Source organism: Hippoglossus stenolepis, chromosome 13, assembly GCF_022539355.2.
Source record: "Hippoglossus stenolepis isolate QCI-W04-F060 chromosome 13, HSTE1.2, whole genome shotgun sequence".
In the NCBI taxonomy this organism is placed as follows: domain Eukaryota; kingdom Metazoa; phylum Chordata; class Actinopteri; order Pleuronectiformes; family Pleuronectidae; genus Hippoglossus; species Hippoglossus stenolepis.
Genome location: NC_061495.1, coordinates 18216190 through 18233635, shown reverse-complemented (window position 1 = coordinate 18233635; position 17446 = coordinate 18216190). Strand labels below are relative to the sequence as shown.

At 43.3% G+C, this 17446-nt stretch overlaps 1 protein-coding gene across 14 annotated transcripts in view; it reads right to left on the bottom strand.

Annotated features, from left to right (window-relative positions):
• The window catches only part of dachd (dachshund d), a 93775-nt gene that overhangs the window by 11912 nt on the left and 64417 nt on the right, over positions 1-17446 (bottom strand). For 6 of the 14 annotated variants that reach the window (XM_047342595.1, XM_047342592.1, XM_047342597.1 and 3 more), the window contains 4 exons: positions 14827-14883; positions 12182-12354; positions 11900-12071; positions 11650-11781 (listed from right to left, as the gene is read on the bottom strand). In XM_047342595.1, coding sequence (XP_047198551.1) covers positions 11650-11781; positions 11900-12071; positions 12182-12354; positions 14827-14883 — 534 coding nt within the window. The remainder of the gene's footprint in view (positions 1-11649; positions 11782-11899; positions 12072-12181; positions 12355-14826; positions 14884-17446) is intronic. The other 8 variants (XM_047342596.1, XM_047342599.1, XM_047342598.1 and 5 more) reach the window with 5 other exon arrangements.

Genomic DNA, 17446 nt, shown 5'->3' with positions numbered 1-17446 from the left:
TTGTTGTCCCATCAGATCCGACACATGTTTCTGTCCAGTGAGCGTTTATCGAGCCAACAATTTTGTAAGTGCTACCATCTTGCACAGAGACAGTTTATTAAACACATCCAGTGTAAAAAGGTCTCCGTAGGAAGTCTGCACCATCAGCTGCTTAATTGTTAATTTAATGAAAAAAGTTTTATTTGTAATGTGGAACCCTGGCTGTGTTGTGCACAGCACCTCTCTGCTCTCATCCACTATTCATTTCTGTTTATGTGGCAGGCTGAGTCTTGTACATACAGCGAGTGGAGCTGAACAGCCCTGCCTCTCCCTCCCATCAATATTCACCGACGCCAGCCAAGTGCTGGGAACAGCTGGTCTTACATTAATTAGTTTAAAGTATTTATTTCACCCATCCTCAGAGCAGATTGAGCAAAAACATTGGAGATTATTTCAAGCATCTGCAAATGCCCTGGAAACATCTCTGCGCCAAAAGTCGAGTGTTAGGATTCACAGTTTAGTTTTGTAATTTGGAGAATGTTTTTTTTCTCTCTCTCTCTCTGCGAGGGGAAGACGGTGAAATATGCACCGCTGGTCCGTGGAGAGAGTAAACAACCTTTCTCCCTTTTCAGATGGAGTTCACTCCTGTTGATTAATTAGAATGGATGGTTGCCTAATGGATTAAAATTTGTTTATAATTTGACTTCATAAAAATAATGAATTGCCTACTTTTAAGAAGCCACTCCTGTGGTAATTTGTTTTGTTTGGTGCAGTCCTGTCGGCGTTCTGAGGTGGGCGTCTGGGTGGAGATGTGAAACGCACTCTCCTCACACAGTGGCAAAGCATGAAAGTCCCATTTTATCTCAATAAAATAACTAATCAAAGATCAAAAGCATTACAGTTGGCTCCAGCTCAGGTTGATATAGATGTATTGCGTGCATTATATGCATGCATCACCCACCTCCAATAAAATCACCATAACAACTAGAGACGTTAGTAGACCTCGGGGAAAGGTCTGCTGTTGTAGCTTTGTAATTGATTTGTACTGTAGGCACTTTGTCCCTTATTTAGTGTTGGCATTAATCATAAATCATTGCTTTAACAAACTCCGGCTTCCCACTCAGCAGGCCTCCCCTGCAACACAATGTTGGATCACACAGAATATTTGATGGCTTTGTTGCAGGGGAAACAACCTGTCATGCTCTGGGAAAAGCAAACAGCGTGTTTTGTTCGACAGACTCCAACTACCGTACAGCACCACTTGTCAGATAACATTTCCACCAGGAGCTGTGCATAAAAAGTGGCACTTTCAGGAGGGAAAAAAAGAAAAAAGCAATGGGAAGCTAATAAGTGACTAATTCAATCAATATAATCAAAGCTGGCTTAATGAAACTCAAATGTAAATTGTAGCAAACACGACGCAGATCTGTAGTTTCTGTGCTTCTAATGTTATCCCCCTTCTGCTATTTCTCCCGGTGCCTGGCTGCAAATCCTGGCATGTGTTTGCATGTTTATTTCTCACCATCGCTCCAGAATCATTGACTTCAACTTAATTACAGCGACAGGCGTTGGAGTGATGGGGGCCAGTGGAATGGAGTACTCTGTTTCCAGGTGATATTTCTCCACTAGCAAGGCTGCCAACAGCAGCTGTGACAGCCTCTTGTGCTTACCGTACGGTAAAGGTACAGTTAAGGCCCTGACTATGAAATACTGTGTGGAAAAACACTCGCAGGTCACCCCTGTCACAAATAACATTTCATGCACAACTGTTTCGGCGGATAATAGGAGCCACAAATAAAAATGGGACGCTGTAAATACAATGCATTCTGAATGAAATGCCATAATTTAAAACAAAGTCCCCCCTCCTCCCTCCGTCCTCCTCCTCCACCCTGCTCTCAATAGCTGCAGAGGGAGTCCTTGACAGTGTGCTAGCGATGATGAATCACCTATCCAGTTAATTTTCTCACTCCTCATGTGTTGTGCTGCTAAAACAGGGGCCCAGGAATTGACTTGACAAACTATGAATGTAAAAAATATCACTTGGAGGGATCTGGGCTTATCTCCAATTTACATGTTATTAGATTTGTGTTGCAAGCGGCACTTGGACCTAGCAAAGCTGAGGCAAAAAAGATGGGGCACATGATAAGCAGAGATAAAACATGTCTAAAACCCACTTGAAAGCCTTTGAAATATTTGATGGAAAGTCGCAGGGAGTGGAGAGAGAGGAGCAGAGGAAACTGGCCTGATTTAAAATGTGACAGACACACATTGCAATCTGTGGTAAATCTAGAAGAAACCTTGGGAAATTTAGCTGCAATCTCAGGATAAATAGCTGTAATTGACCTTGGGAGTTGAAAATGTGCCATATGTTTCTGGTTCCTGTGTTTGAAACTGGGTCCCTCAGGACACTTCAGCAGAGTCCTCACACGGAGGCGGCGTGAGCGGGAGGAGAGGAAGATACAGAAAGACACACACAAAAAAGAGAGAGGGAGAAGGGGACGAGGTGGATGCCAGGACGGAGAGATAGATGGCTGAAGACAGAAGATGGATGGATAGATAGGTGAGGCAGAGTCTGAGGAAAGAGGAGGCCGGAATAAAATGGGTGTGTGGAGAATGAAGGGGTGACAGGGAGGAAGAGAGATAGGAGAGAGGGAAAGAGAGAGGGAGTGCAGAGGTACATTTGGCCAGCCAGTCAGTGTGATATATTGACAGGTGAAGCCTTTGTCCTTGCAAACCTGTGTTCCTCCCAGCAGGAGAACTGAATGCTAAACCCCGGCGGTTGTCAGCGCCGCCAACACAAAGCAATGCACTGCTTCTCGCTGCACAATTACATTTGATTTGACCTGCCAGGGCTGCGGAGAAACCAGCCTCCTTCAAATGGAGTAGTTATGACCTCTCGGACAGCCATTAGCAGCTAACGCAGCATTATTCCACCTGCACTTAAAAGCACCGGATTTGGAAAAAATCTTGTCAAGGGAAATATCTGTCTTCTGGTACAAACGCAGCGATGCAGAGCTGGGCAAAAAAAAAAAGTAGTTGCATGCAATTTGAGCACTTTAAAAAAACATGAGGCAGTCTGGCTTATCTTGCAAATGATGTCTGCACTCTGAGGGGTGTTTGAGGCGAATACATTCTGCTTTAACCGTCTGATACTTTTAAACAGGATGTCATGGGCTTATTTTAATAAATGGATATATTGTATATTTCTTGTTTTTAAATTAAAATCACTGCCCCGTTGTGACAGCAGCTGTCCGTGTGATAAGAAAATTATTCACGATACCTGGACGGGAAAATTGTACACGATAGTATATAATCAAACTACTGGAGGGTAAGATTGACTTGCAGGCACACTTTCCTCAAAGTACGGAAAAACCTAGTGGAAACACTGAGGGAACGTGGGTGATGATCCATACAAGACGAATTCCTTTGGAGTGACTATCGCTTGCATATGTTGTGTGTACGTGTGGGTAATGTTCTGTACACACGCTGCAGACAGAGGAAACACACAAGCAAGCAGATGTATGCAAACAAAAGAAACCTTCAGACACATGCACGCCCATTACACACACATGCATGGCACACGCACTAATGTGCCCTCATCACATTTAAGCTAATTTCCTTTTCATCACGGAGAGAGGAAAATGAGTGTTTGCCCCATCCCTGCTGGGGGACAAAGTCAAGAGCCCCGGTCGGTTTGGGCTAGATTAACAGGTAACATTTGGCTCCCACTCTCTTATCACAGCATGAAAATCAAACCGCATGTTTTCCTCTATCGCTCTCTCTTTCTCCCCTCACTAATGTTCCCTTCACTTAGAGATGAAATCGCTTGATGCACAAACCCATTTGGAGAGAGGAGAGAAGGTGAGCGGGATAATCAGGCTGGCCACTGGGCCGTGTTTCCTAAATGCTCTCCAAAACATTACTGTGCACAGGCATAAAATTAGCGGCGGGACCTTAAAATGTTGACATTTAGCATGACTTTTTGGAGAGTGACACCCTCATATTTTCTTGTAGGATATCATTAAATTTCAACTGCCCTATGGCTGTGCCTTTCCATTAATAACCAATTCAGTGTGTCACTTCTCCCACTCTCTCGCACACTCCCTCTCTTGCCACCTTTTTAAAGTAATGAGTCCATTGCTTTGCCTTAATAAATTGAATCGTATTCTCAAGGCCATATGAAGATAGAGCCACAGATGGACAGGCTGTGTGGAAGGAAATAACCATAAATCCTTTACTGTCAGAACGGCAGTCTGAGGTGACAAAAGACAATCACAATGCTCAATTGGGATCTCGCTGAGATTAGAGAAGACACAGTGAAAAGGCAGATTCTCTCTGTTAACACGCTCTTTTCCCGGCACGAATAAAGATTTTTTCTTTTGCTCAGAAAAAAAGGCCTGCTAATGATTAAAGTGAAGAATCTAATCATGCTCCTAGATTAAAATACTGACACATGCTTGCCCATAGTATTCTGCTTTGTACATTATATATATATATAACACCACCACCAACAGTAAAGAAAATGATCGAGTACAAATTGCTCTTTCTTGTGCACAGATTATGATATTATGGTTCAAACAGTTGAAAATAGATGACATTCTTTAGATGGACAAAAAACCCCAAGCAAGCGAGTGAGAGCGAGCGAGAGAAATGGAAACAGAGAGAGCAGGAGGCTTGGGACCAGAATCTATGTTGACTTCCATTCAGGAGGAAGATATCTTGTCTTTTTATGCGGCCCATGTCATATTTATTGCATAAAGGTCAGAGTGTTCATTTGTTCAAAGTCAGCGTTTTCCCTCTCTCCTCTCCTCCATGTAATAAATGCAGGGGCTATGTCATTATCGGACCTCTGAGGATTACAGGCTTGGCTGACTGTGATGACTGCATAAAAGCACACAGGACTTTTGTTTCTGCCAGCGCACCTTCAAATGAGCTCTTAAAGTGAACAGTGGCGGAGACAAAATGGCATTTGGTAGAGAGCCGATCACAGTTAGGGCACTCCAAACAGAACGGGACGAGGCGGGCGGAGGTGAGAGATCACGGCGCTAAATCCGCGACCTTAGTTTTTTCCAGATTAACGAGGAGGGTAAGGTTCAGGATGGAGGGTAAAAAACAGAGGGAGTGACAGCCGGGGAGACTTCAATAGATTTCTCTAATTCATCTATTGACGATGAGCCCAAAGTGTCAGGAGGATAATACTCGGGGAAGGACATTATAGTGAGTCACTTTGAAGGTGTTTGGATTGTCTTTGCATATTGACTCGTCGACCAGGTCCATTTATTGACAGACGAATCCCAGAGATTAAATTGGCCTCAACTATTGATGGGGTGTTTTGCCTGAATCATTCCCATTTCAGAGGGGGATCATTTGTACTGTATACCCCGCTAATCTCTCTGACCCACTAATCATCCAGCCATTTATTTCTCACTCTTTGTTTAGTTCTCCTTTGTTTAGCATTTATTAATTCATTAGAGCAACTTCTCATGCAGCTTAACTTAGACAGTGACTGGGGAGCCCTGTTTCCGCCCGATAGCAACGTGCATTCCCGTAAAACGTGCCACCGAATGTGCGCCCGACATCACAATACACACGCCAATTACATATTGATAATTAAGCATTCGAACAAACAAACAGAGAGGAAATCCCCTCGTAATCACCAGGTTTTAATGGAACAAGCATTAGCTCGGTGTGGTTGTGGCCAGATAGCCCTGCTGTTAGATCATAGCTTCCCCGGCGTTTGCGAGGGGAGGGACGGGGACGTGCATCGGTGTCATTGCCTGGCATTGCAATCCTACGGGGAGAGGCTGTGCCGTTCTGCTAACTGCTGAACGAGCGTCGACGCAGGCTGGCGCTAATCCAGACTGGATATACTGAGCTGCTTTTAAATGGAGATGAAAGAACAAAAGAGGAAACGGGAAATGTAAACTTTAAAAGGCCTGGCTTAGGAGCACTCACTGCGTGGCTGCCTGGCGTAGAAGCTCCAAAATGGATGCAAATCCATTAGTAGACCCGGTTTCACAGTTATAAAAATACTTAAGGGGTTTTAATAGCAGCAACGTGTTAAACGTGTGGAAATCTGTTTTGATAACATTATTCATAACGCTGCCTTTGCGCTGTGTGAATTAATAACACTTCATTTACAGACGGAAGAAAGCTGGCATGGTATTTCCAGTTAAAGAGATTAATTTTTAAACACCTAATTGACAAGCTGGGGTTAGGCAGGATAAGCAACAGACTATACGGCTGCAGCTGCAAAGTCAAGGTGACTGGAATACTCAGAGAAAGGCTTTCAAAACGCAGAATAGAGAGAGCAGAGAGGGAGGGAGTGAAGAGAATTAGTCCTCAAGCACTTTTCCCTCCGCCCCTATTCTTCCTCTCTTTATTAGGAATGATTTACTTTCTCAGTGAAAGGATATAAAAGCTCAAGTATAGCGGCGTAATTATCGCAGAGTGAAAATTTAAAGGTTTGACTCACAATGTCCTCAAGTCAGCGAGCAGACTGCCAGATGATAAGAGTGACTGTGTTCGACACTCGGCAACCAATTGGTTGTGTTTTATGGGCTTTGCCAAGGAAGAGCACACAAACAGCACTCGGCTCCGCAAGTCTGTAAACATGATGGACTGTGGCAAACTACCAGGGCTGGTGTTTACCTTGGCAGAGCCTGGCCCTGGCATGTCGGTAGCATCACTTAATTACTGTTTACATGTAAATATTAAATTATACAAACAACCCCACAGAATGTCTCCAAAAAACAAGTACAGAAATACACACAGCCAGGGTCAACCTTATCTGTCCGCAACAGTTGCCACTGCTAAGATGTGAATTGTTTTGAATCGCAAATTTCCCGCATTGTACATAATCTTCATAATTGTTAAATGCTGTTGTCCAAGGGCGTTTGGGTAAATATGCTCCGGGAATCTGCATAATAGCAGATGCTCAGATATGTAAAGCGCACCTTGTGTTCTCAGGGAGAGCGAGAGAGAGAGAGAGAGAGAAAAAAAAGGAGGAAGGTTATTGTTCCAAACAGTTTTATCAGGAGTACGGGGCTGTGATCATTAAGACCACCGTCGTCAGGACCAATAGATGACTGCTTTGATTACAGACCTGTTTCCTCACCGTCCGCGGCAGCAGATACAGCAGAGCACTGGTGCCTACTGTGCACCTCTGGTATGGCTGAGTAAAGCACTTGTTCATTTGCACTGAAGGGTAACATGAAACAGGCCTCAGCTCTTCTGATGGACAGGGAGATTTCACCTTCGCCAGTGAATGATAATGCATTATTAAATTTGCCTCTCTGCTCACTAGATACACTTAGCTGACCACAGCATATTTATCTCCCCATCCGAGGCTCACGTCTTGGCAGGAGAAAGCATTCTGTCACTTTTGAGGCATTTCAAAGATTAAAAAGAACCTCTCTCTTTTCAACGTCCCTAAAAGCATCCCCCCTTTGCCTCAGTGAAATGTGATTAGCAGGAGATGGTGTCACGCAATGGAACATTCATGAGGGGGAGAACAAATATCCAAATGAACTCCCGTGTCCTCGAGGAATAGCCCCTCTCTGCACCATCAGCAATCTCGCTCACATGGGCTAGGGGGGGGAATTTGATTGATCCTCTATTGAATTATTTTTTTGCACTCTTTCATTTCAACAGGACGCACTGACAAGTTGTTTGATCATAAAGCATTATTGTCTGCCAAGTCACATTTCAGGGTTGTGATGGCTAATGATCTTGCCTCCTGACTTGGGGAAAAGTCAGGTAGTCAGCATGTGTTTGAAGCTCGCAACGCCAAGGACGTCGCGAGGACCGAGCAAAACACTATGCATTAAAGTCAGAAAGATGAAGAGAGGTGCGCTTACACGGAACGTATCGAACTTTTAATGATACTGTACAGAGATACCATCAATGTCAGTGAAATATTTACAACGCGAAAAAGAGCACCGGGCTGCAGCAGAAAAGTTTCGCCTGACCCAAAGTCCCCTGTCTTCCTTTTTATCGTTGCAAATGCTTATGCACAAAAGGAAAAAGAACAAAGACCTCAAAGGCTAGAAATCACTTTTTCTTTGGCCTGTTTCATCTCTTTTTTTTTAACTATATCCCCTCTGTCTACATGAGACCAACAGCGTCCACGGGCCCCTGCCCAAAGCCGCTGTATGGTAATTGAGTGTGACACCGGTACCTGCTCCACTTCATCATCAGACTGTTAACTGGGACTACAGACGATGCACAGCGCAGCAGCTCTGTGAGCACGTCAGCCGGACACGGAGGCAGCATCCTGACAAAGAAAAGGCGTGGCAAATCGGCTTTGTCCATTGTGGTCACGCCGGCTGCTCGGTGCATCAGCGATCGCTCAGACGATAGCAGGTATGAAAGGATGCAACTCTTGGTGACATAATACACCGCAGGCTTCCATTTGTGCTGGGGAGGACATTATGAGTGCATCTCCTGTTGTGTCAACAAGGATATATAACGTTTACCAGGGAAGTGCCAATATCATATTACCAGTGATTCACCCGCTTTTAAAATATGGTTTACAGAATCAGTTTACATGCCGTAGTTGCCTCCGACTCTCCAGTCAGGCGTTTTAGCTCAGTGGAAAAGAGATGTGGCGTGTTTAACTGCAGTGGGAAGTGGGGAAATTTGTTGTTGGCAAAATGCTTCAACTGCCACATGGTATTTAAAGAAAAACTCGTACACTTCAACGTACATGCACATGGCTTGCGTTTCAAACACCTTTTCCCCAAGGAGGGAAAAAAAAATGATGTCAAAGTGTTTGATGTCCAAAGTGAGTTTACAGCCAAAGGCTTCCGTACGTTTCAAATTTCCCCTTGTTTGTCAGATACCTGCTGTTTCACGAGACAGAGGCTTGTCGGAAGCTATCGCCACAGACTTTCTGTTTGAAGCAATTCAATTAGTCACATGTGAGATAACACTTAGCTTTCTACTAAGCTTTTTTTTTTTTTCTCCTCACACATCATCTAATCTCCCCATTTTTTTCTCAGGCAAAAATTTGGACAAAATATAAACAAGTTCAAACAACAGCCCCAAAAAAGAAAACCTACCATCTGGGTTTCTCTGCACTGGGTGACACAACTTTGGAAACGGTCTTTTTTAGACAACAACAAACAGGCCTTTGTCCTTCATCACCAGAGATTACATGAAAAAGATGAGACGTGTTCATAGGATGTGAGTGATGTGACATTATAGTGGCTGTCTCGGAGGCGTCTGGCTATTTCAAATCGCCACCATACGAGCGGGGGCACTGCATCCTTCCTCTGCACCTAGCGTGCTCTCTCTCCTCTCTTGCATTGCGAGAGATTAATTTAATGCTCTGCCAAGATCATAAAGATCAAACAAGTGGAGAGATATCATTAAACCATTGGAATGTTATCTCATTTATCCAAACAAACTGATGCGATGAACAAGCCTAATTAAAAAACTCACCATAAACAAAGCTGCGGATGGTGAGGCCTCTCCCCTCTTTTAACAATGGAACACATTTATTTTATTAATCTAATGCATCATGTATCATATCATTACAGTTCAATATATCTATCATTAATTTTATTCCCTTCACTTAAAGCTTTTATTGGAATTACTTTGGTTATTAGTTGGTTCTAATGTATTGGTTACCTCTGAATCTGGCTGCTACAATCTCTCTTATCTCGCTGCATAAACCTGTGCATGTTATTCAAATTGCCTCATTTATTATGATAGCTTCCTCATGTAAATTGTGCTGACTGCTCGCCCTTGCACAGTCCTCATTAGACTAATGAAAACCTTCAAACGAAAAAACTAAACAACCTGCCAAATAAAGGTCTGGGGTTATTATGAAAATTACAACTGTGGGAGCCGGGAGAAGCTCTCTTCATTAATTCATGCTCAGCAAATTGGTAACTAATTTAGTTGCACTCCTCTGCATTAATGGGTTATTTTATAAAAATGTTTTCCACAGCCTGAGACCTCTGGTGCACACACTGGAGAGCTCGGAATCCTAATCAAGTCCGGTGACATATTAGGAATTGACAATCTCAAAGATAATACAGTGTGTGTTTGTCAGGAGGCGCGTGCGGGTCAACTGTCGAGAATTGGTGTGGATTGCCTGGTCATTTGCTTTCTCCTCTAATATTGCGCAGGAATTACAGTCCATTTGTGTTGATTATGTGAGTTTAGAGGAGGCACTTCAGTTAAGATGTAAGATCTCCGCTGCCGAGGAAACATTCAGTTGATTTAGTGTGTGGATACTTGGTTAAATCTTCTTTCTCTCTGCTTGTGTTTGCCTCAATCCTAACCCCCACATACAAACATACTTACACGCATGCACACGCGCACGTAGACAGACAGTTTGTGACCCATAAATTCAGCTCATGATCCTGCTAATTATTACTATTCACTGCTTCACACCCTGTGAGTGAAGGTCTAACACTGATCTCCACGTCAGCCGTGCCAACAGGGAACATACAGCCCAATGATTTCCATAGTGGTTTTAATATCATTATCAGCCTCACCCCACCCTGTATCACCCAGAACAGCGCAGCGCAGCTCTGCTAAAACCAACAGAGAATACTAAATTCTATTATTTGCTTCATTTTGTATTTAATCCGCCACGCTTAGTAGATTTCTATCAGTTTCTTTCATTTTCCTTTTTCTTTTTTTCTTCTTCGCCAAGCAAAACTATAATTAAATAAGCCCGGCAATTAATAATAAAAACATTTACTCGGGACAATGAGAACATTGGGATTCTAACCTCCAGATCACAGTTGGTGGGGAGTTGCACATGTGAGCACCACATGTGATGGCTCATTATTTACCACATCTATGTAAATAAGAATGTTTTTGTTGTACATTAAAAACAGGTCAAATACGAATTAATCCTAAATGCATATATAAAAAATGGATGTCAAAAAACTATTATATGAAACCTCTTTCTAGTTCTAATAGTCAGTAGTAGCTCTGTGTAATTAATGACTGAACATGGAGACTGAACAGCAGCTCTTATACTTTCTCTTTGCCCATGTTTGTTTTTTAACGTTAGAATATTTCAGGAGATCTACATCTGTTTACTGTGACTGCTGTGAACAGCAGGGCTCATGGGTGCATGAGAACATAACATCTGAGTGACAGTTTATTGAAAATGGTGCAGGTAACATGGAGAATTGTTCAAAACACTGCTCTTTATCTTTGGATGCTATGGTGATGACATGTGATCATAGCAGATGTAATGTAGAACAGACATATGCTGTAAATGTACCATATCACAGTTATAAGGTTTTCCCTTCTTAATTGAATACTCATAGGAAACAACCCTAACATAGCAAGCTATATACAGCAAGAGGAACTTGCTGTACTCAACACAAACAATGGACTCTTCCATTGGTGACACCTAAACTACATATCTCCTCCTGCCTGTCTTGATTTTGTAATATTAACTTGGTCCAGGTTTGACAAACCTTCTCTGCTCGCATTTAGACTTAGACTTCAAAATTGTTTTCTGAACCTATTCCCAGAATTACATCTGATATTATCAGCTGTTACAATAGATGAAGAATGCAGTCACTTGGATCTGACTTATTCCAAAATGGGAAAACATTTAACAGAATGAAATAAAGCTACAAATTAGTTTTCTATTCCTTATATACTATATGTATTTTGAAATTCAAGTTAACTCACCTTTGTCAGCATGCATCCTCTTTGCTTCGTGGCTCATGTCGTGGGCCAGGTCTCCCTCTTTAGGTCCAGGCGGGATGTTGGGGGACAGGCCGAGCAGGGCTTGGTTCATGGACAGGCCATTGTGGTGTGCAGCTGGAGTGATGAGACAGGATGAATTAATATTGAAGGTGGAATTATTCTCTGTCTTTGTAAATTTGACAAAACAACAATGTGTGCACAGTATGTTTGGAGGTTTGTCGGCGTCACTAACTGTAGTATGAAGACGTACGTATCCTATCTGAGGAGCTTTCTGTGTGGGCTGGGGAGCTGGACACACTGCTGCTGCGGTGGGACGATGGGTGACTGCCCGGCCTCCTGTTGTCTTCTAAGGAGGGAGCAGGGGAGGGACTGTCCGGCACACGTTCCTGCAGCCCCTGCATCCACAGAAAACACCCAGAACACCCAAAATAAATATGCAGGTATAGACTGAATCTGCAGCAGGAAACGTCTAAACCATCTTTGTCACATTGCTGCATCCTGTTTTAAAATTTACCTTTATAACAGAGGTGACCATTCTGGAGGGCAGGCTCTGGCCCTGTGCTGCAGCCGCCATGTTTGCGATGGTGCTGAGGTGGTTCATCTGGCTCATCGCCATGGTGACAGAGGCTGGGGGCAGGCTGACTGGGATCAGGGGGTGTGGCATCATCATGAAGGGGAGTTCCAGGCCTGAGACACATGAAAAGGCTGTTGGTTACTCAATGATGCGTATCATGAGTGAGATATTCACAGGGGAAACTTCAGCCACTGTCTGAAAACTGTTAATCCAGTAATCAGACATTTCCTTCCACTGAGATATCCCTTTAAAATTGGCCTCCAATAACACTAAATCTTCACACCCGCGATCCATCAGGAAAAAAATTGAATGATTTAAATTAATTGCTTCTTGGGTATCCTTCCATGTTAACATAATACACATAAATGTTTTACAATTTATGTTAATAATAGATTCTACTGCAATAATAATAAAGAAAGAATGGGGACGATAACCACAGTATATCCACAGTCATTCAAAGACCAAAGTTTACACAGCAGTAAAGTTGCATCAATTATTCTATGATGAATAAAAAGGGCACATTATGGAAATTGTCTCAATATTTACATATAAAAAATATCACCGTAAAAACAAAGGCAATCTTGAAAGCCATTACCCAAATGACTAGTTAAATGTGCTAATGACAAACAAGTACCGTCAGACTACACTGTGGCAATGACTTTAGGCTAATTATAGCGGTCTATATTCCAGACCGGAGAGATGGAAGGCGTGAGCGAGACCAGAAAGAGTCACTTTTAGCTCGCTCACAATTACGGGATTTTCGTTTCTCTCCCTTTTCATATGCACACAAATTATTCCATTACAACATCAGACATATCGTACAAATGTTTTAAATTATTCAATTGCTGTCTGGCAATGGGACGCCTAATTGGGAAAACTGAAGACATTAGCAGTCTGAAAATGTAAAGAATGTCTAATAAAGATACCATTGGGGGGTTTCGCAGTTAGTCAAACTGTGGCCCTGCACTGTGCTTCTGAATGGCTTAATGAAAACAAGCCAACTTTCAAAGGACACGGGCGCAGACAGAAGGTCAAAGCTAGGTGTCTGTACCCCCCCCACCCCCTCCACCACCACCGCCACAACGCAGGCAACCATGCTCCTTCCACCCTCCGCTCTATGGGGACTTTGAACTGGCAGGATCAAAAGTGACTGGGAACAGTTTGGTCTCATTCCTCCACCGCTCAAACGCTTCCCTCAACTGCTTTAAAGAAAACCTCATAGACACTATTGGATCTGATTGAGCCTCTGTTGATTTTTCACTCCTTTTTTCTCTTCTCTTTCTTGGCAGCCGGATTCAAGGTAAAAAGCTGCGTGAAAGAAAGAGGAGGAGGAGGAGGGGGTGGGGGGGAAAAATAAGATGCTGCACTACAGAAAGCCGATCCACAAAACAACTCCACTCTTCTTTTCCGACAAAACATCAGTAGCCAAAGGGCAAGGAGATCTGCATGGCGGAGCCTCTAAAGAGAAGGACACTGGTTGAAAATGAAAGGACATGAGAAGTACTCCTCTCTGTCATTCCCCTCCTTCCAAAAGAAGCATTGATTTCCATAAGAAAGATGGCATGCAGTTTCTCAGTGGCGAGTATACCCAAACAATATAAAGCAAGGGGAGATTAAAGAAAGGCGGAAGCCAAGCAGCACCTTGTATCAGCGCCTCTGCTGTAGCTCAGACTGAATCAATTACTACTCAGCGGGCTAAGCTCAATTAAAAAACACCACAGAGGGCCTGATTGTGGGGGTATTTACTATAGGACAACATGAAGAGGTCTAGGGTACCTATCAGCCTTCAAGGCCACTCAAGGGCCCGAGTGAAGAGACTTACTCTCTCTTTGAGATGGATACATTACGCCCATTCAATCAAATACAGTGCCTCGCGTAAAGACGCATGCACCTCGTTGGACAAATTTTCTCCAATTCCATAAAGTATGAAAAGAGTTGGAGAATCACCTAAAAAAATCTACTCGGTGTAAATGACATTCCTCTACTTGTCGGGTTCTCCTCGCCGTAGCTTGTGCTCTTGGCTACGTGGATTTCAGCGATGTGTCGCCACCTGAAAGGCGGCCCGGTGGGGGGGAAACACTGGACCTCTGTTCCCTCCAGTGGGTATTAGTCTCGCTTTCACTGCCTGTCCAGCCCCTTTCATGTCGCCCCATCCTAAAGCGCTGTTTCTCCCATAAAGGCCCATTCAGGCCGCTGTAGGGTAACGTGCCACAGACCGACGAGGGTCCGGCAAATCCCTTTATTTGTCGCTGAAAGAGCCCAGGTGAGAAGGATATTGGTTTATTCATCCGACCTGGCATTTTTTGCAAGACAATCAAGTGTTTTAGTTTCATTCATATGCAAGTTCCTGCCGTTTGCTGGATTTGTTCTTGTTAAATGAAGGGATTAGGAATAACTGCAGTAAACATTCTTGAAGAATTTAAACTCGACAATAATACTCAAGAACAAGAAGGTCATGTTTTCACCACAGTCGGTTAATTGGTTGGTTGGTTTGTTAGTTAGTCAGAAAGCAGGAATACACAAAAACTACAGGATGGATTACCATGAAACTTGGTGAAAGGATGTGGTGTGGGTCAGAAACGAACCTGTTAAATTATGGTGCAGATACGGATCAGGGGGCAGATCCAGGAATCTTTTTGGATCTTGATGAAAGGAAGAAATCAAAATATTAAGGTGACATGCAGTGTAATGGAAATCTGGATCGATGAAATATAAATGTGATTTCATCAACAAACTATTGGGTCTCATGCGCCATTAAAGTTTCCCTGTTACTTTTCAAAATTCACATTAAACAAACATCCGTCAAACTCATTAATCACTTGGATATTGTGCAGATATTCCAGCGGGCAAACCGTCAGAATCATATTTGTCAGTTTCTGTTTATCTCCGACACAGAAGTTCAGACCTGATGAGAGGTGAATTCCCACAAGCACAAGCGCCTCCCCCCAGCCCTGCATCCCCCCTTCGCTCCTGAAGGGCATAAACAATACATTCAGAGTAATTTACCTGAAGTAAGCCTGAGGGACCTGCAAAGGTGAACTCCTATTTACCATCATTAAAACTACAAATCACTTAATACCAATATAAACAGCTCAGCTATTATGTTGTGCAGTGCTCGGGAGTTCGCGCATGGATAAGCAAAGATCTGAATCGCGGAGGATGAATTGAATGAATTAAAACAGCCCTTGGTAACAAGATGATTAAAAAGCTGTTACATCAGGACCAAACTGCGTCGGCTGACGATAGGTCCAACACTTAAAAGAATCACGCTGAAAAAAAAAATAAAAAAGATTGAGCGTTGAATGTTTTAAAATGATTAAAGAGAGGGCAGTCATTTATTTTGATGACAGAAATGATAACCTGCAGTGATTTGTGCTGCAGTTAATCTTCATCTAAACAGGATTTCAGCCTTTTGTGGCCATCTAACCCTACAGAGGAAAATAAGGGGAAAAAAAGGAAGTAAGCCATTGTCACTGAAAATGCTATGGAGGCAGCAGCCAGCCCCCTTACCCTTAACTCTGTTGTGGACAGATTTCCCCTGACAAAAATTAAACTAGCTCCTACTTGGCACTTTATTATCTCCTCAACTGAATGATTTATTGTTTGTGGAGCGAAAGAACCAAAGAGAGGAGGAAGATTACATTTCCAGCCAAAGCTCAGGCCTGATCTCGTTTTTTACTCCCTCTGTCCAGGAAAAAAGCTCCCGACAAACAATAATGTCAGCTGTAATTGATCGGAGGTCGCCGCCTGGGCCTGCAGTAAAAGCGCACTATTTAAGCGACAATCGGCCCCACGCTCTTCAGATGCTGGCTAATGAAGCTGTCTGTCTGGGCTATTTACCTTCTCTTAAATGGAAAAGGAGAGATGTACTGTAAGAGACAGGGCTGGAGAGGATCTGCCTCTCGCTGCCGTGAAATAGGACCTGCACATGCCTCAGGAATGTATAATTGGTTGGCGCAGGCAAAGCTGTGGATCCAGTGCTAATTAAATGACTTGTTTAAAGCCTATCTGTCTTTGTTTGGGAGGCTCTGGGCTTCAGAACAATGCATTGTAAATGCTGTTGTCAAACAAACATTCCTGGTTATCCTTTGATTTGAATTGAACAAGACAAAAGGCTGATTTGCTCAGTGCTAAGCCTTTTGGTTTTTCATGGTGTCGAGATAATTTTTTCCTCTTCTGATCTGTCAAACTGAACAGGGCCTTTCCAGCCGAGCAGCTAAAATGGACTGACTCACAGCACAATGCATATGGAGACGGCTGCTGCAAAACAATCTCGGTTTTCCTCCTAATTGCGCTTGTGAAATGCCCCCATGTCGTGTATGTGTTTCTCCGACAAAGGTGAGGCGGCGGCGCGCGCACACATGGAGTCTTTGTTGTGGTCGTATCAAGGGTTTGCACACCGGTCCCAGAAGGAAATGAATGGCTCGTGAAAAAGTGTCTGTCATGCGGCAAGACATTTAGAGGTCTCTCCTCAGCACTAATCAGCTATTCATCTTTACCATAACTGTTAATCTCCAAAATCAGAAGCCCTGCCTGTGCGAGCTGGAGGGAGCCTCATAGCCATTAGATCAAACACGAGACTCAGCCTCCATAAATATGGCTGTCTGGCATCGTGGTGCCACTTTATGCAACACAAGTGCAGGCTTACATATACACAAAAACACAACTGGTCTCACATTCATACACACACAAACAAGGGAAAAAAAAAAACACACACACACACACACAGATGGCAGGTTCAGTCAAGGCTGGAGAGTCCTGTTTCTCATTAAAATGGGGGGGAGAGAGGAAGGTATTGAGCTTTGATGTAGCCACCCACAGCCCCTCAGTGTCATTGAATGAAACTTTGAAGCCTTTTGTGTTTACGCAGTTAATGTTGATAATAAAGCAAACATCTTGCCTTTGTTAAATACCTGCTGAACACTCACGTGCACACACAGGCACATAAAAAGAATACATCTCGCCATAACAAGGCGAAGTAAACGTGAAAACATATGGACGCACGCTCAGACAGTGATGCAGTATAGATAATTGTGCATAGGTACGTACTCACATGCCACATGGAGCCGGCCAGACGTAGAAACACATGCAAACAATATGCGTTACATTGCTACAACCGCAATGATTGGATGCATTTCAAGCTCGCGCACGTCAACAAACAAAATGCGTTTAGCGTGCCAGGATATAGAGATAGACTTCTCAGTG